This window comes from Cydia splendana, chromosome 6 (assembly GCF_910591565.1).
Source record: "Cydia splendana chromosome 6, ilCydSple1.2, whole genome shotgun sequence".
NCBI lineage: Eukaryota > Metazoa > Arthropoda > Insecta > Lepidoptera > Tortricidae > Cydia > Cydia splendana.
The window spans coordinates 11,146,822-11,174,811 of NC_085965.1; the positions used below are offsets into that span (position 1 = coordinate 11,146,822).

Consider the following 27,990-nt stretch of genomic DNA (forward strand, 5'->3'; position numbering starts at 1 on the left):
ATTTAGTAATTAATCTACGAACATCTGTGGGAGTTCAGGTATTTCTAGGTGTCTGTGTTTTAAGTTCGCAGGTTGGAATGGGTATTGTCTGGTCGACAATATGACGAACCAAATGAATTTTGGAAAATGGCTTAGATATTTTTATGCTTTTGTGTATCATACATATACATATAGAGGGAATATAGGTGATTTTAGTCTACTTTATTAACAGCTTGCTAATGGAATTATATTTTTATTAATGATTCCAAATATAGCAATTTGGAATCAATAATAAAAATATAATTCCAGTGTCTCGGTACATCGCAACTATTTGCAAAAGTACTGTATATCTTATATAAGTACTATCCAAGTAAACACATACGACACGAAAGATTGCTGATTTCTAACTGTCCCCGTCCCATCCCGTATACTTTTTAGTGTTCCGTATTTATTCTTAAAAGAATGACTTGTTTGCGTTAGGGGGTCGACTGGCAATGTAACTTCAGTCATTCTTACATGTATCTTTTGCTTTAGGTGTTTTGTTTTGGTTATGTGTGAATAAGTAAATTAAAGTGCATTTTACCTCTAGTGAAGAACACGCTGATCATAAAAGAAAATGCTAATGAAGCGATGACGAATAGCACCATGAAAAAGAAAAGCACCGACCAAGGCGTGAACGTGAGCACCGAGTATCTGACTCCAGTTTCGGTGGAGTTAAATGGTATCTAGAAACAAAACATAATTGTAATATTCCAAATTCTTTAAATAAATTGATTGTGCATCACGTAGGCATCAGTGCGACGCAGATATCATGGATAAACGAAAAAAAAGCTTTAAAAAAGCACGCAATTGTGGAGCACAAAAAGGCGCAGGTTAGGTACGTGCGCGGCGCGGGCCATATGCTCAAACTTAATGCATAGTTACTCGCCTGCTGTGGTACCTATAGCCAGCAAGTAAGTGGAGCAAATAAAGGAGCGTGCTAGATAATGCACCTGATGCGTTGTAAGCGTCAATCCGGTAGAATGCTCACAGATTTTAACACATTCACCGCTTAGCTACGGTCGTAGCTGATAACGGTTTCCCGTTATGTAGCGAAAATGCTTCGTAGAGGCAAAACGACAACGTGTATTAACGCTGAATAGGTTAACAAATGTAGTTTTAACGGCTTTTTGGCTTGCTCCTCATTCCTCAGTGTAATATTAAAAGCTTTAACTACCTTGGACACTATAGATTTATTTTTTAAATATTATACCGCAATATCGGAGTCGCACTGAACTAACTCTAGAATTTACCTTTAATAAAATCACCATAAGTATAACGGAAATGAGAACGAATGAGAATTGCTTGATGAACCATGCCAGCCAATGCAGCCAAGACGGCAAGCCCATTATTGTCATTGTTTCCTGAATCAAAAACATATTCAAAGTTTAAAATTTATAACTAAGGTACAGGGGGACAATTAAATTTAGACTGCGGGGTAATTTAAACTAATCGTAATATCTTCCATGTTTTACATTAATAACTAGAGCGCCATATATGTCCAGATAGCGAAAAAGATGTGTTGTGTGTGACTCTAGTAATAATGTAAAACATGGAAGATATTTCGATTACTTAGTTTAAATTACCCCGCAGTCTAAATTGTCCCCTGCACCTTACCATGTTTTGCTACTTTAATATTAACCTAAGTTTACATAGTTTAAAAAAGTATAAAAAAAACCTTTGCTAAAATTATCATAGCAGTAAAGCAGTAGGTAGTCTTTACATTAAAGTGGTTATAGCAATACTTACCAAGCTCGCGTTTTAAATCGCGTGCAAGAAAAGTCCCAGCTTTTTAATTATGAGAAAATTGCAAGATGAGATAACATGTTGAATCAATAAAGGCCAGCGCACACCAGTTGTGTGCGCGCAGACAGGCACGTACGCTAAAATGTTGCAAGCCGTGCACGCAAGCGGTGTGCCGTCTCTCATAAGGATCTGTATATTACAACGCGCACGTGCAGGTCTAAGCACACGCATCCGGTTTGCACAGGCCTTAAACTTGCGACTTACCTTTAATTGCAGCTCCTTTTCCGAAGTCACAACTCTAACAGTATTTACAAATGTATACGCGAAGCATAGCATTATTATCATGGAGATAAACTTCTCGAGGGCGATCAACAGCTGGTCATCTCTGTAGGCTAACTGAGGGAATCGCTGCAGTAATACTTTAGTTTCCAAGGACTTTCCCAACTTTTCTTTTATAACGGCCTGTGACACTGCGTGTTGGACTGCTAAGAACATCTCTAGGGAATAGCCTGTTGAAAAGTTTATAATATGGTTTAGTTGTTGACATAACGAAACACGCGACTCTAGGACTTTAGGTATTCACACATGTGAACTTTATTTAACGTTATACAAACGTTATACAAATATACATATAGTGTGGACTGATACCTATAACAATTATTACGTTCACATTATTATTATTACTATATGTACCTACTACGGATTATAGACTCAGACAACGCTTAGACTAGACAAAAAAAAAATCAAAATCGCTCTCCTTCTTGAAAGGGACCTTAGAAGTGATTATAATTAAATTTCCCGCGTTAATATCTCTTTGAATATTGATCCTAGCGAAAAATTGTACTGAATCTTTCTTGTAGGCAATTTTATGCAGATTACTTATGTAATACATAGAACATTTTTTGCTATGCGCCACCGTTTAAGAGTTATTTACGAAAAACTAAAAAAGGGACCTTTAATGTCAAATATCTCACTTCCGGTCAAGATTTCGATCGAGCAACCGGCAAATTCGGATTCAGCGGGGTTTAATTAATAGGTTAAAAAACCCGGTTGCCAAAAAGTAACATGCTTTGCCAGTCGAAATCGATTTTATGAAAAATATGACCAGTCTAGCTATGTTTTCCTGCCAAGTGCTACGTCAAGTATGGGGTTCCTATGGGATATGTATACATTGTCACTACCGTGTCACTACCAAGTCAGTGCTAACTTATCGTGGTCGTAATCGTATCTATGATTTTTTTTCAAATTGTCGAACTATAGCAAGACGACGTTACATAACGTAGTTGTAGGTATATAACAGTAAACAACCTTGAAACTAGTAGGGGAGAGTGGGGTATTTCGGAACACTACGATAGTAGGTATTTATTTTAACTACATCTATTTTATTTATTGATCAAATAAGTAACACAGCATTACAGTATAAAACCAAGGCACTGTGAAACTACAAAATAAAAGAAAAGATAAAGACAAATACACATAAAAATGAAATTATCTAAACATTAGATTTGAGCGATGCCGTAACAGCGTGGCTCCGTTGCGTCGTCTGACTCGGCGTAGGGTTCGGCAGGTTGCCCCGGAACCGCCGAAACACCACACCCAATAACGATGTACTTTTACAACTTTATTAAACAAATGATAGTAAAAGGAGTAAGCATCATATTTTCGTTATTTTCTTTATACAATATACTTTCATACAATCAGTTTAGGCCCTATGTGATCTCAAGTTAAAAACAGAATTAAGTGATAGGTACTCAATATTAGTATTACCTATTTACTACTTCAGGTAATTACGAGCAAAGAATATTACCTATTACATTCTTAAGTATTCTTTGCCTCCTAATTGTATCCCTTGTATCGCTAATTGAACATGAAAAAAAAACAGACAGTGAAAAGTAAAAAGGAATGATAGCGTCAATCAAACCTTATGTGAAAACGTTTATATATAAGTTTTTTTTTACAAATACTAAATACGCAGAAACGGCGGCAAAATGATTCAATTTGTGACATCTACGTTTATGATTACAATTAACCCACTTTCCCCTATGCGTAACTTGATCGCTTTAATAAGATACAGGTATTTAGGACAGCGAAGACAGGAAGGTTATATGCTAAAGGTATTTTAATATCCAGTAGATGTGTGAATAATCCCAACCTTATTTAATTCATAACTTTAGCATAAAAAAGAGACCGAAAATTGCTCTGATACCTGGGCTATAACCGCGAAAATCGAAGTTCGCAAATTGCGGGCATTTTTCTCTGTCACTCTTATTACGCCTTCCTTGGAGTAAAAGAGAAAGATCCCCGCAATTTGCGAATATCGGTTTTCGCGGTAGCCTCTCTGGACCGATTGAGTTGAAAGGGTGTAGCAGGATTAGCCTTCATCACTGTTTTCTAACTATGTAGGATTACATAGTTAAAGTTACTTTGTATTAATTTAATAATAGAGAAGAACTGGTTCGAATGAGTACTACTGATTACTGAGTAATACCAAGTCATTTAAGCCGAGCTGGTGTGCGTAAAAGTTATTTTAGTTTGTTCGTTCTTTATATTCGACATTAAACTTAGATTCACGATACCTAATAACAGAAGAACAAAGTTTTCTAAAATTGTCATAAGTAGGTATGTACTGTATGTAGGTACATCACTTTTTCGGATCCACCTATACATACATATAAACTTGTATTACTCTATCTATACATATGAATCGAAAAAGTCCACTCAGCCCGAGATTCTCTAGATAAAACTAACAATAATCCTAAATCTCTAAGATATGCGGTTATTGCGGTTCCAGTTTCGATAGTGGTATAACGGACTTAGCATCTAAAGACCTGATTGAATCACACCTGAGAGAATAACCTATGATTTAAACCAAAATACCTGGTGTTTTCCCGCCATATTTGTCGTCAGGGTCTCGCGGGCCAGGTTTAGTGATCAAAGGGAACAAGAGATTCGTCCTCCAACTGAGCCTTATAGGGTTGTCGACCATCGGCGTCCTCATCGTGGCGGGGAATCGAATTGTGATCACGACATTCTCGGGCCATTTAGTGGCGTCTGAAAGATACAGTTTCATTAGAGCCTGCGCGCACTGCGATTAAAATTTTTGCGACACGATTTTAGAATCGCGCCGTAATACATATTTTTTTGTCGCATGTGCGCGCACCGACATATAAATTATAAACACATACGTTGCATTTCTGCGACAAAATTATCGCACGACAAAAAAACGTAGTGCGCGCTTGGCCTTAATGCTGATTTGTACGTGTGGTGGTACGCCTGCTATTGCTGGTTTGTGAATGATTGTTAACCAATTTTAATGGGACGTAGTAATGCAACACAGCAGTGGAATACACAATAAAATGTAATTGAAATTTATGACTATTGTTTATGACTTAAGGTCTATAATTTAATGACAAATGCTTGTGGGTTGGAACGTTTGTGCATGACTCCGTCCAATTTCTTTATGAGGTCGTATTGTCTGAGACTAATGACCGTTTTGATGCTTTATGCTATGCTAGAACAATAAGTTGAAAATGGTTGTCATTATGGCAGTTCCGGTTTGTATTACGTGTAGAGCGACCTAGTGGAGCGTAGCGTTTCTTGCATACGTGTTAAGTATATCCTTATATCTGCATGTCAACTCGCAAGTCACGTAAAGCTGGGTCCACATTTGTACCATTTTGCCTTATCGTGTCGTGTATCGTGATCGTTACTGTAGACGCTAAAACGCGTAGGATGATCACGATTTTTTTGCGTCCACACTAACGATTATGATACTCGTCGATACGCAACGGAGATACGTTACGGCAAAATGACATAAATGTGGACTTTAGATAGCAAATTCCTTCTAATTCACATAGTACTACTAGATGTGGGTAGTTTTGCTCGTCAGCGATTCCAGGCGCGTTACCAGGTGTGTACCTAATAGGTTTTAGTATAAAGCATCAAAAAGTTTATGGTTACCAATAAATTAAAAGTGGAAAACTTCAGTCTCGGGTGTGACTGGAACTCGCGACACTAGATCACTAGCCCATGCTCTGCCAACTGAGCTACCGAGACTACACCCGAGGAAAGCGAATAAATATCAGCACCATACTTATGCGCTTTATTGGATTTGGAATTTAATTGTAATTTTACTTACATCATTTCGATTTTGAGAAATGGATTAACACATTCAGCGCCAAGAACCCGACTGTCGAGTACACTGTTCGTAGCGACTACGCGCTCCATACGGCAAAGACGTGGCTACGCGCTACGAGCGTAACCCGTAGCGCTTAGTGGCAATGAATGTGTTAATTTCTATCAATTTGGGAAAACTGTGTTGTAAAATACCTACTAAACATAAAAGTGAATAAAAAAAATACAAAATCAAATGTGTGTAAACTTACTGGCCATGCTGTCCTCAAATTGTACTCCAGTGAGAATAGATTTCATTGCATTTGGCTGGGTTAAAGCTATCTCCATACTTTTAGCATCCTTAAATCCCTTGGGTTCTGGCAGCATTTTAGGATCAAACAGGAGTGCAAGTATACCACTAAGGTTCTCCATCGCTACAAATTCTAGGGCATCCTTTAAGGCTTTCCTTGGTAATGCGCCTTCAGGTGAAAATGCTAGGGTCCCTTGTTGTTTTACTGTTGTGATATTACCACTGGGGAAAAATAATTTAACTGTAACTTTGAAAAAAATAACATGTACATGTATCTTGTTTCTACTACTTGCAAACTACAAGTGAAAAGGTAAGAGATTGTTCAGAGTAACATTGATTTTATATTAAGAGTTAAGAGATTGTACAGATTAATATGTATGAAATTAATGATTATATACAACATTATCTTGACATTATACAGGATGTGTCATGATAAAGAGTAACCCTCTCAATTAATATAACAAATTCCAGATGATTTCTATTAATTTTATTTTCAATTATTAATGTTATTGGAAATACTCCAATAACATTAAAATACTAGAGTTATTGCTTTTAAAGTAGGAGAGCATTGAAACCATCTGCCTATTCTCAAGTACTAATAATTAACCTAGATGCTATACAAATGGTTTGTTTATTATCTAGTTATAAATGTATTAAATTTGGCTTTTCATATTAAAAAGTACCTTATGCAGTTACCATAAGGTTTCTTTTAAAATGGAAAGCCACAAATAAGGACCTCTCAAACTATAGCAAAATAATCAGTCACTAAGAGAGTATACAGAATATAAATACTCTTTAGTTATTATTATTGAGTACACAATATAATTATTAAACACATTAATTAGTATCTACTAGTATTAAAATAATATATATTTTTTCTCAGAATACTTACATTTCTCTTCCACTAGCATTATAATACATTGGTTGAAATGGTGGATAAGAAATTTCCGGTTTTTCTTTAGGATCCACGAGACATCTTATTAAAATTAAAAATAGTGAAAATATCACAGGTGAAGCAATTTCAAACAATGTTTGAAATTTATGTCTCTTCTGAAGGAGGAAGTTCTTCCATACCAAAAGTTTTAATTTTTGAAATGACCCCATTACATCCAATTTCTGTGCCTTAAATAAAGTGGAATAAATTAAACTAAAAATTAATTCAAATAATGTTGGTGTAACATCATGTTTCAATATGGTTTAGAAGAACATTGCTATGTGCACTCACATAAAAATATAAATAACCTAAGTCTTGTCTATAGGGCTAGTAAAAAGTAGTACAACAAATACACCTATAAATCCTTGAAAATAAATATGTGGTAAGTACCAGATAAAAAATAGTACTTAAGTAATTTTTCAAGTTGCTGAATAAATTTAGTAGTAGTGTCTGTAGTAATTATAGACTAGAACAATACCCCAATACTATATTCACTTACCTCTCAAGTTAATAAATATAAATTCATATTGAGATTTACCTACACTACGGTTTCTGTAAGAAAATGTTTTATTTGCGGAATATTCATTTTAATAACATGCACGCAAATTGATCATCGGAACCTCACAATTTAGCCGCACTACGCGTGTACCTCACTGCACTTACGTACTAACTAATCTAGCAATTTTCCGCAGTTTAATTTTCCTTCTCATGTTCCACTTCCGCCACTCCCTGACATCACACAACTAGCTCCTAGCTCCGTTTGACATTGACAGTGACAGTGACACTGTCATTTGCAGATGACAGCCGAGGGGGTTTACCGCAAAAATCGAAAAATGATATTTTGCTGTCTCGCTCAAAATCTGCAAGAGTGATAGAGAGACAGATAAAAAGAAATCGATTTTCGTGGTAGATCCTCTGTTTTAACTATCTAAAGCCCCCCATTCACACTCCTACATTGCAGTCCGGCTAGCAGGACTGCGGAGTACGATATACAAACGATATAGCTCAGTCTCTTCTTAAGGCCCCTGTACACAATGGGCCAGCGTGGGCCAGTCTGGGGGACGCATTTATGCGTTAGAGGGAGCAAGTGATATTGCTATCTCATTCTAACGCATGGCTGCGTCCCTTGGACTGGCCGGCGTTGGCCCATTGTGTACAGGGGCCTTTAGTAGTTTGTGCCTCCTACATTGCCCTTCAACCATCTTGCATCTTGTACCAAAGAATATAAAATACTCACTAGGAGCTTTGTACGTTCACTGCTTTGTACAGACTATAAACATTATAGAGGGTCTACTAGGGAAATAACAAATAACAAACTTTCGATTTTTGCGGTAAACCCTCGATATTAAAGCCGTAACACAATACGGCCCCCACCAGGACCTTGGTGCGCCACACCTATAAGTGAGAGCGAAAAAGAGATATCTTTCTCTCTTATAGGGGCGCGCCAAGGCGATGCGGTGCGGTAGTCTGTTAGGCTTTTAAATCTGTGGAAAATATACTCATACATTCACTCATCCGTTCGAATCATTCGATCCAATCAAAATGGCGCTTATGTCAGTGACATATCTATTGCAATGCAATGTTTTATAATCAGATTTCTTTTTATTATAGCCTTTTCAAGTATAATTATAGAATAAAACAGTGATTATGTCGACTAATAATTTGTCATCAGTTCTAAAATCATGTTCGGAGAGTGAATTAATAAACGAAGTTGCGGATAATAACATGACACCAAAACAGGTGGAAGGATCCCGACTAAAGAGGACCTTTACGTTGCCTCGCAATCCTTTTGGTACCACTAAACCAGGTTCCAGCAAAAGTAAGAGCAACGATAGCGACAATAAGCAAGTGAGTGCCAGCTCCACAATCGCAGAACCCACGAAGGACGACGGTGTAATTGAGAGGAAGTTGTTTAGAAGGCCATCATGGAAACGATTTCTGAACAAAATAGCGCAACATATGAGCACCGTTAATGTGTCCGGGGTAAGAAGTTCTAATGAGTTATTAAGCGTTATTGCGAAAATGTTGATTTCATTATTTATTGAGTAAAATATTGATATGATTGCTAACAGGTAAAATCAGCTCCAGCAGTCTTGAATGGTGAGAGAGTTCCGTGCAGCGGTGACCCTCCATGGCCCCCAGGCTCCACTCCAGCTGCTACAGGCATCAAAAACCATGGCAACACTTGTTATATGAATGCTGTATTGCAGTGTCTTTCACATACTGATGTTATTGCAGAATATTTTGTGCTAGATCATTACAAGGTAACTTAAAACTGTGCTTATTGATCTCTATGAGAAACAATGCAGATTGGTATAGCAAAGATTTTTTCAATTCATAACATTTGCACCTCATATTCTAATTAGAATATTATTAGACCATCTATTGTGGGTTAGGGTTTGGTGAAGCATTAACCTGTTGTCTACCCAGACCAGAGATCTCTGCCCAATTGTTTGTTGCCCTGGTGTCCCGCTCCCCACACGCGCCGGCCACCCTGTATTTGTTATGACCAATTTTTTTGCAACCAAGATAATTGGTAGGTGAAAATCAGCTTTATTAAAAAAAACTGCTTTTCGACTGGGGTTAAAATGACTGGAGATCTCCACACGTAACAAATACGTGGTGCAAAATAATCGATGGAGATCTCCAGCCGGGGTAGATAGATGGGTGCGTTTTTTTTCGACAGCTTGGTAGATGACAGGTTAAATGCTGTTGTTGCCAATGCTAGTGTACTTATTACTACTGTGTTCTTCTGGCCTAACCTTTGGTGGGATATTAGTGTTCAACCAGTGCTCAACCCAACCGGATGGAGATGAATGTTTTCAGTGCTTCCAAGGATGCACTATGTTAGCTATGTGTGGCCTCTATTTGGCCCTTAACCTGTTAATACAGTATACAGTGAATGAACAAGCTTAAAGGGTTGGCAATGCATGTGTAACTCCACTAGATTTGCAATAGCCCCTAATGGTGGTCACCTAACAAAGTTATGATTGTATTAAAAAAAACCAAGATAAATTATTTTTCCAGTTTTAAACTTGGTTATATACTATTCAGGTGAATTTAAATTGTAGCTTTGTCTTGTATGACAGATTTTAAAAGTTTTAACAGAATACTATCCACTTTCGTGGCATATTCCTACAGTATGTGTTACCTAGAACTCTATGATCTATGCCACCCGAAGGACTAATCAACATAAATAACAAAGGCTGATTTGCATCTCATAATGGATGTGCTCTATCTATAATGTAAATTCATAAAGATTAGTCTAGAATAATTTATAATATTATTGACTATTTTTAAATTAATTAATCTAAATCTTCTCATGACTATTTTTAATACATAATACTGATTTTTTAAATTTGTTTTCAGGTAGACTTACAAAAGAGGAATAAAATTAACTCAAAAAAATATGGCACAAGGGGGGAAGTAACGGAACAACTAGCAACTCTTCTAAAAGCTCTCTGGGCTTGTAGATACACACCTGACATGAGTACTGCATTCAAGGTGAGTTGTCAGCCATTTATTGTCATTAAAACACATTTTACTAATTAACACTTTGAAGGACACTAATGCCTATAGTAGTATTTAGCTTAACAACTCTTAATTGAAAGTATGAGTAGTAAGTCATTTGCTAAAACAATCAATATTACTGTGTGTATTAGCAAATGGCTTGCTTGTTTGTCTCCCTATAGAATCATATAAAACTATGTCACCCTTAAAGGCACGGATAAACTGAGCCCATGCACGCAACATATGCAATGTGTTGACAATTTGAATCCTGAAATTTCTATCATACAAGGACACAATGGAGTTTATGTTGATAAAAGTGATAAATGAATGCTAATGGTGATCTAGTTAAATCAAATAAAGGCATTTATGTTCCTGTTAATTACCTTAACACTAGTAACAGTAATATACAGTTTGCCAAACAACAATGAGTTGTGGTAAATGACACATGGGCATAAAATAATAAAGTTTTAAATTGTGTTTGGCCATGGATATTCACATTATTATTAACAGCTTCAATTGCAAATGATGATGTCAATGATCATTAAAATCCAGCCTCCTGGCCAATTGGGTTAAGTATATGGAAACAAAAATACATACAGTCTTTTCAGATTAGTTAGATTAACAAATAACTCAGTACATTAATATTACAAAACAAAGTTGCTCCACCTCTCTGTATGATTTAACTTTTTAATATGACTGTGGAAGCTTTTCATTAAGGTTTTGTGTAAATTGGTTGAAATATGATAACGATTATTTACATTGCACTCGTCTGAAGTTGGGGCGGATTGCTAGTGTATATAAATATAGTTATATATATTGAATTAAAATGAATAAAAGTTTTTTCACCACACCAGCTCGGAAAGGCTTACTTTGCACTTCAAAAACGGATAGCAAAGTTGCACTTTGCTATCAGTAATTCACATGTGAGGCAAAGTAATCAAATGCAAATTTTGAGTTGTTTTCTTATGTTTGCTGGTAGAATTGACTTTTAAATGATGATTTTGGATGATAAATATTTAATAACATTCATTTGAATTTGATTTGGTTTGATTTTGTTTGATATTTTACATTTAATATTTACTTCGGGTTGGTGTGGTGAAAAATTTTGTGTTTCACGCGGGGGCAAATTTTGTTTAACCCTCGTGCTTTGAAACCCTCGCAACGCTCAAGATTCCATTTTTCGAACCACTCGCTACGCTCGTGGTTCAATTTTGGAATCTTTCGCTTGCTCGGGTATCAATATTTGCACGAGCGGTTAAACAACAACTTTGCCCCCTTGTAAAACAAATAACTATTTTTCCTTAATTGACAGGGTGCAGTGGAGAGGCATGGCATGCAGTACAGAGGGAACAGCCAGCATGACGCGCAAGAGTTTCTTTTTTGGTTGCTTGATAAGGTCCATGAAGATTTAAACACTGCCACTAAAAAGAAATATAAAACCATTAAGGTAACATCAACCATATTACTTTTGTATGATTTTGTTAACAGTGTCAGTAACATACATAATTAAAAAAAAGTAATATTAGCCAGTTTTTTTTGCATAGGAGGGTACAGTTAGCATCAATAGTAGTGTATGAAACATCAAGCCAAAAGTATCTGGCACCCTTGATTACTTTTCCAATTTTTCCATACAATTAACTAACTAATATAAACCTTAGTAAATTAACTAACAAAGTGTCAACGTTTTTGTAGCGCTATACTCGTAGCCGATCCCAGCGTTTCCCCGCTTTGTAGAGGAAAACGACCAAGAACAGAGAAACCGCCGAGCGCGTTTCCGGCATTCAATGTGTTTAGTGTTGCTGTTAAGTAGTTCGCCTTATAAAACCTAAAACTCAAAATTGAAGTAGAAAATTGAAAGTCTAGTCCTGTACTATCACCTGCTTAGCTGGTGATTTAATGTTTTTGTTGTATGTTCCAGAACACATGCGGTAAACCTGACGAGGTGGTTGCTGCGGAAACCTTAGCTAATCACGCTAGAAGAAATAGTTCATTTGTCCAGGCAGTATTTCAAGCTCAATACCGGTAATATTCCTATCATACATTATGGTAAAAGGGTACTTTTCAATACCCGGCAAAAGGCCCGACGGTTTGACCCTCGTGCCGTGGGAACGGGGACGGCCTTTAATATGGGACGCAACCTGCGTAGAGACCCTCGCGCCGTCCCACCTCGGCACGACATCGTTAAGGGCAGGCAGTGCTGCCGCTACTGCTGAAGCTGCAACGTCGCAAATACGCGTCTCTAGGGAACGGCTATGTGTTTGCTGTAGAAACGTTAGGTCCTTGGGGGCCAAAGGCACTCAAACTTTTTCAAAAATTAAAATATCTCCTAATCCGTTCCACTCGTGACCGAAGGGCTGGCTCGTTCCTCGCTCAGCGCATTGGCATTGCCATCCAGCGAGGAAACGCGGCCAGTCTTGTGGGCACACTACCAAGTGCCAGCGGAATAGGAGATATATTTAGCTATAATTAAGACCCCATAGATTAAGATAGATTTAGTTTAGTTTTAATTTGTATATTATGTTTATAACCTTTTAATCGCTTTTCAATTAAGTCACTATTGATATAAAAATGAACGTAGAATTATGCTGTTCCTTCATAAATAAAATTGAGTTTAGTTTATTATAGATCGCCATTTTCAATAGTAAAAATCGAGTTCTATGTATGGCCCGCCACTAATGTGTATTAAAAAGCTAAATAAAAGCCAGGCATATGATGCCCGCATGTAATGGTACTATAAATAGCATTATGTGAGATAAAGATCAAGGCCACTACAATCTGACACGGATGAGTCATAGCAATAATTTGTAAACATAGTTTTAACCCACAATACAACGGATACGGTATAATAGGGTGAATGACTTTTTGTAAGTTTTTGTTATTTTACTTGTGCAAATATCTCCGAAACGGTTGTCAGTTTAGAATACGGATTTTATAACCCCGTCATTTGAATGCGATGTCGTGTCTGCTGTCTAATGCACTAGAGGGCATAATTAATCCTTTTTCCTTCGTTATAATCAGTATTAGTGCTCTCACAATAAGGCTGTTTGACCGATTAATTGCTCTTTTGTATATTTCGTGTTTTTATAATTTTAATAATTAAAGAAGATTTTATCCGGCATTTTATGCGATATAATAAGGAAATAATCACGACAATCAGGACAAGCCCTATTATTACTAAATATTTATTTTTAAATATTACTTCATGCTTACACTTATGCAGAGATTATTCCAATTCTTAAAAAAAAAGAAATACATATGTATATTAAGTAAAGTAATATCTGGGAGACCGACCTTCGCTCAGAAAACATAAAAACTCAAAAATGTGCCTTTTCCCAGAGATAAGATCTAGCTAGATCGATTTTGTGCCCCCGAAAACCCCCATATAGCAAATTTCATCGAAATCGTTAGAGCCGTTTCAAGGATCGCCGACATATATATATATATAAATAAAGCAAATTTATTTCATAATTAAAATAATACATAAACTAAACATATAACTAATTAAAAACTAAACTTAAATATCAGAATCAGAATCAGAACTTTTATTGATAAAATATAAGTATTTTACACGTCAACACATTATATCTACTAAATAAGTATAAAAAAATTGCCTACTGAAGCCCGTCCCGGACTGCCCCCGACGCAAAGGTGCCCATCACGCTCGCTGCGTTGCCGCGTTGGACTGCGATGGACAACCTAAAAAATAAATAAATTTGCACATACTACACTCAAAGTTTTTATATTTACAGCTTTCCGTTTTATGCCTAATCTCACCGCACGCCATACATTTATGGTTCGCTTCAAGTTTATGTACACCCGTGATAACCTTAGCGTCACGATCTACGGCGACTGCATTCTTTTCTGCCGCCTCCAGTGTCGTAGCCAAGCTGACCGCCCTCGAGTAGCCGATGCCGTCCTCTGCAAACAATCTTTGCCGCGTCGACTCACTGACAATGCCGCAAACAAGTTGGTCGCGAAGATTATCTTCTAAATTGGTACCAAAATCGCATGTTTTTGCTAACTTCTTCAGTTCTGCCACGTACTCAGCTACACTCTCTCCCTCTGCCTGGCGCCGCTGTCGAAATCTGTAGCGTTCGGCCAAGATGGAGGGCTTCGGTTGCAAGTGATTTTTTAGCAGAGTCACCGCGTTAGTGAAGGTCAAAGACGAAGGTTGGTTGGGGCTTGCTAGCGTAGATAACAATTGATAGGTATCTTCTCCCATTACGACGATTAGTGTCGGCAACTTCACTTGATCCTTAATATCGTTCGCGAGAAAATACATTTCTAACTTCTCACAGTACATAGTCCAATTTCCAGCTTTCACGTCAAACTCGGGTATTTTGCCGTCGCCCATTGTTTTTTAACACTATTTAGATTTAGTTATCACTCGTACACAAATAATACTTGATTTAGCGCGTATTTACTAAAATAGCGATAAAAACCATGCCTCGTTCGCCAGTGACAATAGGCGTGCGTTCCGTATATCGTTTATTGCAAGACTGGTTCTACCCTCCATATCTATACATATACCTAATATATACCATAAATATATATATATATATATATATATATATATATATATATATATATATATACAAGAATTGCTCGTTTAAAGGTATAGATAACAGTAAAGTCTTACTCATGTGAAATGTGTTGACAGGTCGGCATTGACATGCGCGAAGTGTGAGCGGACATCGTGTACATTCGACCCTTTCCACTGCGTGAGCGTACAGCTACCGCCCAGGCCGGCCGCTGCACAAATCTCTCCCTTACCTGTTAATGTGAGTATAGCACAATATTCAGTGTCTCACTCCTTTCCCATATTTGTATGGTAAACTGGCGACCACAATAAAAAAAAATCGCGTCGAATGATGGTCCCTTTGACAGTTCATTTTTTTATGGAGTAGTCATGTAAATTGTTTGAAGACATTTTTCAGAGGTTAAGCACATTAATTTATTTTGAGATATAACATTTAAACAATGAAAATACGATAAAAAATATTTATTCAATTGTTTCTTAAATAAGTCCAACTAATAAATACTTGAGAGGTTGAATTGTTTCTTTTTTTTAAATTATCGATACATAAGCGGTGGGTATGTTCTTATGGGATTACTCACCAGAGGGCACTGCAATATTATTAATGCTTTGACTATTTCATGACTTAAAAAATATTTGAAATCTAGTAATACAGTTGGTACCTATATCTTTATGTTAAAATAAAGTGTCATTCTATAGAACTTGCTAACTATGTAAACAAACCGCCATTATGACACTGTCACTGAATGATGATTTCAGTATGGCGGTTTGTTTACATATGTAGTTAGGAAGTTCCATAGAATGACACTTTATATAGGTACATGTTATGTATATACGAGTTTAAATGTTTGTTATTTATTGTCAGGTTGTATATGTGAACCAACAACCCCGCCAAGTCCGCATCGGCGTGGAGCTGAAGCCCAGCTCCACGATGGAAGACCTGCGAGCGACCCTGCACACGGACACTGGCATCGAACGTGACAACATCATTCTGGCTGAAATCAATGAAACTGGTATGAAACTTTTTTTTTTTTCAAGTAGGTAGACTTTGCGTTTATTCTCAATGTTTCAATACATAAATATAGTCCTTGTCATATCCGACTACGGCGACCTCTACAATTTTCTCTGATAATTTAAAATACATCATCATTAGCTATGGCAAATCCATAGCAACAAGCCACATACCACAGACTTTTTTGTTCCTGGCCATTGGAAGCATTTATAGTCTGTGGACTTTTAACCTCGGGTTTTTAAAACGTAGGTAGAGGCAACGTTCTTAAACTACTGTACTGGTCGTCGTACGATTTGTTTTCGACTAAAATGCTTAGAATGAATTTGTTTCACGCCGACTCTGACCGGATGATGCAATATTTAACATGTGGAAATCGGTCGTTCTGTATAAGTGCCAGTTGCACCATCCGTGACAGACTGATTAGCGTTACACGGCGGTTTACTATGAAACTTTCCATACATATTTAATTACACAAACGGGTCTACCGCGATATAATTTCATTGTTTTTACCTTTAATTCCGACGTTTCAGCTGAGTTGCACCAGCTGTGGTCACGGAAAGACTGACGTCCCAACAAATGTCAACGGAGATATTAATAAAACACCACTAAACTACCCGAAATTAGTTTATAAAAATGTTCAGGGTAGACAATTAAATTGCAGCTACCCGTTAAAGTTTAATGTTTATTGTCCACGGCACGACACGCAACACTCACAGTATCCGTACACTGGTCCGAAGATATATCCGCTGGTTTCAACATTTGAATCACTGGTCCCCAAGTAGACGATAATTTGAATGAATGAATGAAATGAATGAAAATCTTTATTTCAGGCAACTAATGGCCCATACATAAATACCTTAAAACTAGCATACATATTATATAAAAATATATTTAATTTGTACCCGTCCTCTCGATTGAAATGTTTAGGGTGTTTTTTAATTTCAATCGCCTCTCTCACGATCCGCGGATAATAGTGTCGCTCGTTGGAGAGGACTTTGGGTTTATGTAGCCCAATATCCGCAATACGAGGGTCGCACTGAAAGATTCGGGAATGGGACACTTAGAAATAACATAATAGAAACAGGCATATAATTTATAAAAATGTAACTCTTTATAAAACTTTTAAGGTATATTCCATTTGGTTGTCATTTGTATTTAAGAATTACTGGCAATTTGAAAATTGTATGTCGAACATTATTTGAATTTTTGGCCAAGTGATTTTTCGGATCATATTTTGAAACGGTTTTCAATATGCCCTCAGCGAACAAATAAAAGTTACAATGGGCTTCTGTTATTTTTTTTATGAACTAGAGTTCATCGTACGCTCGTTTGCAGTTAAAATTAAATATGAAAGTCACTTTCATTTTATCCCATGGGTGATCTTAAAGAAGCATGTCATTCCAAAGCGACGTCAAAAATTAAAATCGCATTTGTGCTGTTAATTAAAAAGACTGCCAAAAAAGTTGCATATCGGCAGATTTCGACATTCCTAAATATTCATATGACAACAGTAAAAAAATCTTTTATATATATATATATATGTAAAAAAACTTCAATTCCGTTGGCTACTCCACGAATTTCATACAAAACCACTAAGGCCCCAAAATCGCCATACAAAAAGGACTTTGGGATTATGAGCCGTGTGCATTACAGAATGATTACTTTCAAAAGAAAATTTATATGCGTGGTCAGTTTGAGTTTAAGTATGTATTAAAATAAAGATTGACCGTCTAGATGCGACAGTTTTCTCTATTCCCGACATTTTCAGTGCAACCCTCGTAGCTGAGCACTTGCTGACGACAGGAACGAATCACTGGATTGAGCTCAATGAAATTATATCGCGGTAGACCCGTTTGTGTAATTAAATATGTGTACAAAGCGCGAGAGTTTAAAGTGTTAAACTTTCCATACAATAAAATTTTGCGAACTCTTTAACGATGGCAAACAGTTTTGTGCAACCGACCCTAAGGCCTGATTTAAACGGCGCGCGAACTCGCATGCGATTTTAGTTACATTGCGGACTGTTGGTTACGTCCAATTCAACCGACCGATCAAAACCCGCAATGTAATGAAACTCGCATGCGAGTTCTCGCATCGTCTAAATGAGCCCTAAGTCTCTACATTGTTTGTTCTCGCAGGTTGGTGCGTGGCTCGCGCCGGGTGGGAGCCGGCGGGGCTGGACTTCGGCGCGCTGTACTGCATGGAGGCGCCGCCGCTGCTGCAGACGCCCACTACGCCCTATCTGCTCATCCTCTGGGTCAACTTACTAGACGGGGAGCGTTTTGGTGAGGGATCACAGTTGTTTAGTCTGATGTTGCTCTGTAAATACCGTCAACCAGGGTGAATAGGGAGAAAACACAGGGAAAGATATTTACCTGATAATTTCTTAAACAAATTGTCATACATATTGTGTCATCCAAAATTTATTATTATTTTCAATCGCATGCCTGTTCATGCTCCTGGTTGTTATAAGTTTGGTATAATTCCAAATGTATTTTGGACGGCGCGGCGAGAAATCTTTATTTGTGACTACTAAAGCGCTCAGTTAGCGACTAAGCGCCACTTGCACCATCCCACTAACCTGGGGTTAACCGATTAAATCGTTAACCCAGTGTCAAATTGTACTGGTAACCATGGTAACTCCAGGTTTAACCGGTTAACCCCGGGTTAGTGGAATGGTGCAAGTGCAATGTAAATTTCAGTTGTATATCTTGTATTATAGTCTCGTATCGCTCGCAGGATCGCCTTACGCGATGCAAGTGCCTCGCGAGACGTCGTACTTGGACCTGCAGAAGCTGCTGCTGAAGGAGATGAGCGCGGTGGTGGCGGAGCTGGTGCTGGAGGGCGCGCAGGGCGCCGACATCTTCCGCGCGCGCATCGCCGAGGCGCACCGCCCCAGGGACCCCGCCTACCTGCAGCCCGAGGTACCACTATACCTGCTCTAGCAAGTGCCTCGCGAGACGTCGTACTTGGACCTGCAGAAGCTGCTGCTGAAGGAGATGAGCGCGGTGGTGGCGGAGCTGGTGCTGGAGGGCGCGCAGGGCGCCGACATCTTCCGCGCGCGCATCGCCGAGGCGCACCGCCCCAGGGACCCCGCCTACCTGCAGCCCGAGGTACCACTATACCTGCTCTAGCAAGTGCCTCGCGAGACGTCGTACTTGGACCTGCAGAAGCTGCTGCTGAAGGAGATGAGCGCGGTGGTGGCGGAGCTGGTGCTGGAGGGCGCGCAGGGCGCCGACATCTTCCGCGCGCGCATCGCCGAGGCGCACCGCCCCAGGGACCCCGCCTACCTGCAGCCCGAGGTACCACTTCTTCCTCGCGTTATCCCGGCATTTTTCCACGGCTCGTGGGAGCCTGGGGTCCACTTGACAACTAATCCCAAGAATTGACGTAGGCACTAGTTTTTACGAAAGCGACTGCCATCTGACCTTCCAACCCAGAGGGGAAAATAGGCCTTATTGGGATTAGTCCGGTTTCCTTACGATGTTTTCCTTCACCGAAAAGCGACTGGTAAATATCAAATGATATTTCGTACATAAGTTCTGAAAAACTCATTGATACGAGCCGGGGTTTGAACCCATGACCTCCGGATTGCAAGTCGCACGCTCTTACCGCTAGGCCACCAGCGCTTCTGCCTTCACCTGCAGCCAGAAGTACCACCATCTAATTAAAAAATATTAGTTTCTCTCACTGTATGCGAAGGTAGTCAATCAGCAAAGATTTCAAAAGTAAAGAGGCCCGTTCATATAATGACGAGCGAACATGTGCACAAATGTGATTTGCACACCAACGAACTAGCCCACTCCGTAGTGCCCGTAAGGCCCATCTTTACGAAGTAATATACAAGTCGATCAGTTGAACGTGTCTCGACTAAAAAACACTCCGAATAACTTGTGGCTCGACGTTTTCTCGCGCAGCAATATCGACTGCGAGGCAATGATGCGCGACCTACGCAATGGTGGCTATAGGCGGTCTCGGCACGGCTATTCATCCAGTCTGGAGCCAGCTGGTTCATCTCCGAAAATGCGTCCAATTGTTTATTAAATAAAACAGATTTATTTATTAAAACAGAGGTTAAACAAATGATCATAAGTCTAAACCTAAAGCCTGAGGCATTGTTTCCAGGGCACTGGCCGCGTTCCCCCCCTGCACAGTGAGGCTGAGTTTTACCTATTACCCAAATGAGATTAATCTAACGCGAATGTTTCGTTTCAGCTTCCCCATCCTTTGTTCGCTCTGGACGTAGAGCAGGCGCTGTGCGCGCACGACAAGCACCCGCACCTCCGACTCGAGCTGCTATGGGACCCAGCGCACAGAGACAGGTTCGCAGCTTGTTTATACTTCCATTAAGGGTTCATTTAGACGATGCGAGAACTCGCATGCGAGTTTCATTACATTGCGGGTTTTGATCGGTCGGTTGAATTGGACGTAACCAACAGTCCGCAATGTAACTAAAATCGCATGCGAGTTCGCGCGCCGTCTAAATCAGCCATAATACTACATTTCCATCAATACAAGGTGGAAGAGATTGCAACATGCGAAAAACAACGGGAAATGAGACTCGGAATGTCCTTTAAGAAAACCAATGGCGCCTTTAGCGGTGAATTTATTTGCGATAGCTCAGATTCGTGTTTTACAAATTGTTACGTAACGATTGAGGAAAAAACGCATTCACCCAGCGCCGACGCGCAGGCGACGAAAACTCTTACTTCAATTTGCAGTAAAAAATTTCACTATCATATACCCCGAGCTTTATTTTTGATGATGATTAAATACTCCGAAAATAAATGTTCCTGCATTGTCTTAAAGTTGTTTTTCCCACAGTATAATCCGGGACCCGCTGGAGGCGTGCGAGGTGCACGTGTCGGCGCACGGCTCGGCGGCGCCGCTGACGCTGCACGCGTGCCTCGCGCACTACACGCGCGCCGAGCAGCTGGCGCAGGAGGACGCTTGGCGGTGAGTTACATGATAATAAAAACTATAGTAAAGATACTTGCCCGGCCACACTGGCGATTTGCGAGCGAGTTGAAAGCGAGGCGAGCGCGCAGCGAATACTGGGATGGAAGAGAAATCGTTGTGTGCTCGCGGCGGTATCGTTGCGCACTCGCGGCGAACTCATTGCGCACTGGCGTACGTTGCACGCTCGCGGTGAACTCGCTGCGCGCTCGCCTCGCTTTCAACTCGTTCGCAAATCGCCAGTGTGCCCGCGCCCTTAACACTACGTTATCGGCGATCTTACAATAAACTCATTATGATCCCTTATTTGTTGCAGATGCCCCCAGTGCCAGAGGTATATGCCGGTCGTTAAAACGCTCGGCCTGTGGTCGCTGCCGGATATCTTGGTCATTCATCTCAAACGGTTTCGGCAGTAAGTAACCATTATAGAACATTTATTTGATAAGAATATGTGTGCCGCGAATGCTGTTTTAAGCGGCTTTACTAAACTGTGATAATTATTCGAGATAAAACTTCAAAACTATGAAATAATATCAGGACAAATTCTGTTCTCGTTTCCTGAACCGGCACTGAATGTTGAATCGTTTGTCACAGGCAAGCCAAGTGTCGAACGAGTACAAAGTTGACGACAATGGTGGAGTTTCCCCTGAGCGACCTGGACATGACGCCGCACCTGGCCCCGCGCGGCGACGGCCCCGCGCATGCGCACTCGGCCGGACACTCGCGCTCCCCGCGCAGGCGCGCCTCGCGGCCCGGTGCGCCGCCTCACAACACCTACGACCTGTACGCCGTCTGCTACCACCACGGCGACGACCTCGAGACCGGCCACTACACCGCCGCCTGCCGCAACCCCTACGACGGCCGCTGGTACAAGTTCGACGACTCGCGCGTCACGCCCGTCGACGACGACAACGCCTACGGCGAGCTCGTCAACAACACCGCCTACATGCTCTTCTACAAGCGGAAGAGACCCACCGTCGCTCCCGCGCACGCCGCGGACGACGGCGGCCACTGGGCGCTTCGAATGCCGAAATACGTGAAACGACCGAGCGAAACTCTCAACGAGATCGCCGAGGTCAAGGACGAAGTCGCCGAGGACGCTAAGATCGAAGCTCCCGGCGACGAGCCCGAGTCCGAGTCGGAGATCACCCCGCCGACGCGCAGCCCCTCGGCGCGGAGCGTCGCCAGCCTGCCCGACGATAGCGCCGCGGAGCCCCCCCCGGTCGACCCCGCGCCTGTCGTACATAATACCGCTATTATCCAATCCCCGACTCTGCAGCGGCCGCTAATAGTCGAGGTGAACGGCAACCGATCGACCGGCAGCACGAGCGAGTGCGACAACGAATCTAGCGCATCCACCGAGCCGTATATCCATAAAGACGTGCACATAAATCCGAAGATGACGCCCGTCGACACGCGGCGGCCGCGCTCCGTGGACTACCCGCCGCGCGGGGCGGCCCGCGACGCCAACCGCAACTACGACAGCTCGCCGCTCGTGGCCAGCATCAACGGCGTGGAGTACCACCCCACCACCGAGGACCTCGTGCTCACCATGTTCCAGGACTCCAAGTACATCGTTCCGCGCCACGCCAACATCGCGGGGGAATCTCATAGAACAGGTTAGTATTTAGAAATTAAAGCTGATATGTTCCTTTTTAAAATTAAATCTGATCTCGTGAAATGTTAGTGAAACCTGGTTAAGTGGGACCTGGATAAGTGAGAAACCTCTATAGCTGGGACTCATAGTGCGGTCCTGACACTTTAGCACTGAATTACCTCTGTTAGTGAGATAAAACGAACCTCTATAACTGGGATTAGTTGTTGTGATTTTATAGTCACATTTACCTCTATAATTGATACAGAGAGTGTACCTCTTTTACTGAGACTATATTTATAAGATTACATTTTCCTAATTGTTTTTTTTAGAATTTTATACGAATTACCTCTGTATATGAGATATATGAGATAACGTCAATCTATGACCTCTTTAACTTGGACTTTATTGATCTATTTCCGTATTCTTACTAACTCTTAGTCTATCCACAAATTCCGCATTTGCTTAATTGTGTCTAAACGACTTCAAGTTTCATTTAGTTACTTTATGTAGTTAAAACTATCGAAACGAAAGCTGAAATCTTGATAAGTAACAAGAATAAACAAATTTTCATTTAATAAATTTCTAACACGCAATGAAGTTCGTATCAAATTTAATTGAAAAAATCTATCCTTTGGAAAATCATTCAAAATAAATTCAAATAAATATTTAAACAGACTTAAAAAAATATTTAGGGACAAGGATTATTTTACCTAAACATTTAAAGATAATTACAAAATACCTTATTAACCACATCTATAACTGAGATATATCCTCTATTCTCACCTCTATTAATGGAACCCTCTGTAAATGAGACAGAAATTTATTTGTACCTGGCTAACTGAGAGCCTGGGTAAGTGGAATACCTCTTTAAGTGAGACAAATCTGCTCGTCCCTTGAAGTCTCACTTATCCAGATTTCACTGTATGATACGTCGCATAGCCCCTTTGTAACCAAAGCTCAAAATGATAATTGTGATAAAGAACAGTTTCGTAGAACTGAAATCATAGAATTGTAAACCATGTAGTATGACGCCTAATATTTGTGTCATATTGACACCATATGATTGAATGAATATTTTGTTTATTTCAGATTTTTGAATCCATATTCTTGTTAGTAAACTTGTGAAAACAATAGTAAACAGTTAAATTCACTATTGTGTTGAAAAACAATTCAAGACAGCACAATCAGCGCAGTAAAATGTTTTGAAAAGTCAGTGATCGTAAATAGTTATTTGTTTTACAAGGGGGCAAAGTTGTTGTTTAACCTCTCGTGCTAATATTGATACCAGAGCAAGCGAAAGATTCCAAAATTGAACCACGAGCGTAGCGAGTTGTTCGATAAGCGGAATCATGAGAGTTGCGAGGATTTCAAGGCACGAGGGTTAAACAAGTTTTGCCAGCCAAGAAACAAAATTTTTCACCACACCTAAGCAAGGAAAATTATTGTAAAATATCAAACAAAATCAAACCAAATCCATTCGAAATTAATGTTATTAAATATTTATCATTCAAAATCATCATTTGAAAGTCAATGGTAGAATTACCCCACATAAGGAAACTACCCAAAAATTGCATTTGATTACTTTGCCACACATGTGTATAAAATGCAACTTTCTCATCAGTTTTTAAACGATCGAGAGAGCCTCTACCAGTTGGTGTGGTGAAAATACAATCGATTATATTAAATGTAGCCTGCAGAGTAGGAAACTTAATTTTGATAGGATATGACCAATTAAGAACTTAGTACTGTTTAGAATTATTATTACTGATTTATTATAATATGTAATATCGTTCATACATGTATTTACACTACATATGGTGCTACTTTACCGCACAAGTGCGATAACTGGCACATTACGTATCGATGTCGAACATTTCGATGTCGAAAGTTTTAAAGGGCCATATGTACTGTAAATGTAAAACGTTGTACGATACATGTACGAACAGGTGATTCGCACTTGTATCGTAATGTACAAGCGTACATAACAATATTTTTACCCGAATACATTAATACCCGTAGTGTATTTAATTTCATTACTCGATATTGAACTGTAATTTTGGCATTCTTCCAGGTGAAAAGTCTTCCGTTTGGAAAACTCGAATATCCACATGAGAGCAACAGGTACCATTGAAGGGTCAAATGCGGTCCTACCCATTATTTATTTCCTATTTAACCATAGATCTGATTGTTTTTTGTAGTTGACAGTTAATTTATTACGTTTTATAGAGTTTGCAGTGAGAATATGTACGCGACTATCAGAATTTTGATTATTTACGAATTACTCTGCAGCAAAGTATGTACATTAAATCTCGTCATAAATGGTATACTAATAGATTCCGGACTACTTTACAACAGTTTACAAAATCAAGTTAAGCTCATATTTTGCCAAATAATACATTTTGTTGCAGAGTGCTTTGTGGTCCATTTAACGAAACTACAATTTCTCGACGACCGTTCTGGCCTAGTGGGTAGTGACCCTGCCTGTGAAGCCGATGGTCCTGGGTTCGAATCCCAGTAAGGGCATTTATTTGTGTGATGACACAGATATTTGTTCCTGAGTCATGGTTGTTTTCTATGTATTTAAGTATTTTTATATTATATATATCGTTGTCTGAGTACCCATAACACAAGCCTTCTTGAGCTTACTGTGGGACTTAGTATTTATATATTTATTTATTAATTTGATCAGAAAGACCTGTCTAAACCCCTTTTTTTCTAATAAAGTGCGTGTTAAACCAATAATAATGTCAATTAATGTTGCCAGTTGAGGCTAGAAAGATCATGTAGATTCGTGAAACGGACCAGTGAACTTTTATATTTAATTTTTGAACATGGATTTTACTATTTGGGAACTTTATTAATTCGTTAACTGATTACACATGCCAAAGATTGGTTACTAAGAGCCGCATAATATTGGACCAGTTTCGTAAATTAAATAACGTAAAGCATTGTTGTGGTGTAGTGTCGTGTAGACTGTAGTTAGCGGGCGATATTATCAAATTTTCATAACAAATACCACACTAGTGCCTTGGCCCTTGGGATGTTGTGATTTTAAAAATATAAAACACCATATTTGCTGATTTACAATAGGTATGTATGTACGTAGTAAGAGTTATATTTGTATAACGGTCGATGTTGCACAAGACTCGTTCTATCCAAGTGATATAATACTGGAATTGCAGTAGATTTCGGTTGAGTAATGGGAATATTATTTGGCTAGCAGCTACCACCGGGAACGACTTGCAAGGTATCATGTGATTTTATGAATAATTATAATTTATTTACGAAATATTGTATATATTGGCTTTTATACTTTGTTTCTACAGATCACAAATTTCTTACTGAGTTTAAAAAATTGTAAATACTGAAAATAATATTTTCATATTTGCACATAGGTTAGATTATGTAAGCTGCACTTGATTGTGAAGGTTTTGTTTATAATTTATGTTGAAACTGATTTATTTAAAAGACATTGTTATGTTATAAGCGTAAAAGTATCAGACTAAATGGCCTAAACGGTACCTGTGATCATTTTGTCAGGGATGCATCGTGATTCATTAAAAATAAACCTATTAATGTATTTTGTCCCAATACTCTGGATAGTGACTCTTGCTGTGTAAGGCTGGCTCTCATTATTAAATAATTATAGTTTTATTTTTAAATAATTCGAAGATAGACGACCAGTGTCATAAACATATGCATATTTAAGGTTTGTTATACAATAGCAGCTATTGACATTAGGAATTGTTTGATCAGATCTGCATTATAATAAATTTCAAGGTAAATATAAAAACATCACATACATTCATAAAACTTGAAGATGCTTTAATTCTCAATCCATGCGATGGTCGTACAATCTCCGAATGTGTATTGTGTTATTTGTTTTAATTTGAAAATGTTTATTTTACTTTCACAACGTTATTTAAAATATAAGTGTTATGTACCTACACGAATATCTGGTTTCGTTATTTCCAAATCCCCTCCATATAAATAAAAACCAAAACTAGTTACCATAGGTTAGTAAAATAGTTTAATCGATATCTGTTAGACCATTAACCTTACGGTCTACTATATTAAATTTATTAACCTTACGTAATCCACATACCAAAGATACAACATATGTAATGAATATATTATGTACCCGAGGTAGGTTCATACTGGTCATCCTCAATCCGGGTCACGCACGCATCTTTAATGGCAGGTTAATATTGAGTATTTTTCCAAACTGTCTTCGTATAGGTACTTCATTATAAATGGCGAAAACTGTAATAATAAATATACATGCTCTGCGTAACAGAATATTTAAACAACTAGTACAGGGTTTTAATTAGTTAGGTACATGTACAGACAATGGTTAAAATCACGGATTGACAGATAAACAACTAGAGACCCACCCCGGCTTCGCACGGGTTAACTGATTATACACCTATAAACCTTCCTCAAGAATCACTCTATTGATAGGTAAAAACCGCATGGAAATCCGTTCTGTAGTTTTTGAGTTTATCGCGAACAAACATACAAGCAGACAGACGCGGCGGGGGACTTTGTTTTATAAGGTGTAAGTGATATCGCTCATACGCTCACATGGCCGCATTTACCCAATCAATCAAATCAAAAATCAATCAAAAATATTTATTTGCATAAATAAGGGTACAATGGGTGGTATACAAAGTTTTCAGTCTTATTCCTCATTTTACCATAATATGGCAAAAAAATAAATGATAAAATAAATAATTTAATAATCAATAAATACTTCATCATGCTTACAAATTACAATTTTCCAAAAACTCATCGATCGAATAATAACAATTTTCAAATAAATGTGTATATAATTATCCATTTTTTTAATGGATCTAATTGCTTAACACCGAGTCCCAGACTTCATCATCACAGGCCTTTGCGACTATTGCACGCTTTGTCGCATAGCCTTCTCTCCTCCACAACACGCTTGCGCCATCCATCACGGTCTTCAGCTAAGGTCTCCCAGGCATGGTGGTCGATTTCAAACGCGAGATCGGTCTTCCAACGGTCCTTTTAGCATACGCAACTGCACCCAGCAAGACACGTTGAGGTATTCTGGAGGGTTCCATCCGGTGCACATGCCCCAGCCACCGCAAGCGTCTCAAGGGTGTGGTGCAACAGACATCTCACTGTTAGAACCAAGATGATGGCACACTTGCGTCCCAGACTTACACAATGCAAAAAACCTATATGTCCTTGGGGTCTAAATTTGCCAACCGAAAACGGCTGAGAAGTG

At 39.1% G+C, this 27,990-nt stretch overlaps 2 protein-coding genes across 2 annotated transcripts in view; one reads left to right on the forward strand and one right to left on the reverse strand.

The window, feature by feature from the left end:
- Nucleotides 1–7,823, reverse strand: part of LOC134791396 (phospholipid-transporting ATPase ABCA1-like) — a 39,951-nt gene extending 32,128 nt beyond the window's left edge. Inside the window, exons 1-7 of the mRNA XM_063762408.1 lie at nucleotides 7,621–7,823; nucleotides 7,080–7,309; nucleotides 6,150–6,409; nucleotides 4,642–4,815; nucleotides 2,029–2,273; nucleotides 1,272–1,382; nucleotides 563–704 (exon numbers count right to left, since the gene is read on the reverse strand). Coding sequence (XP_063618478.1) covers nucleotides 563–704; nucleotides 1,272–1,382; nucleotides 2,029–2,273; nucleotides 4,642–4,815; nucleotides 6,150–6,409; nucleotides 7,080–7,291 — 1,144 coding nt within the window. The 5' untranslated portion in view covers nucleotides 7,292–7,309; nucleotides 7,621–7,823. The remainder of the gene's footprint in view (nucleotides 1–562; nucleotides 705–1,271; nucleotides 1,383–2,028; nucleotides 2,274–4,641; nucleotides 4,816–6,149; nucleotides 6,410–7,079; nucleotides 7,310–7,620) is intronic.
- An 826-nt stretch (nucleotides 7,824–8,649) lies between these two features.
- On the forward strand, nucleotides 8,650–26,686 carry LOC134791415 (ubiquitin carboxyl-terminal hydrolase 31). Its single transcript, XM_063762435.1, has 14 exons — nucleotides 8,650–9,104; nucleotides 9,194–9,385; nucleotides 10,491–10,625; nucleotides 11,944–12,078; nucleotides 12,550–12,653; nucleotides 15,292–15,412; nucleotides 16,034–16,181; nucleotides 18,319–18,465; nucleotides 18,920–19,104; nucleotides 20,396–20,502; nucleotides 21,005–21,136; nucleotides 21,453–21,548; nucleotides 21,731–22,755; nucleotides 24,805–26,686. Exons 1-14 carry the CDS (start codon nucleotides 8,769–8,771, stop codon nucleotides 24,843–24,845), a joined length of 2,904 nt encoding a protein of 967 aa, XP_063618505.1. The 5' UTR covers nucleotides 8,650–8,768; the 3' UTR covers nucleotides 24,846–26,686.
- The last annotated feature ends 1,304 nt before the right edge of the window (nucleotides 26,687–27,990 follow it).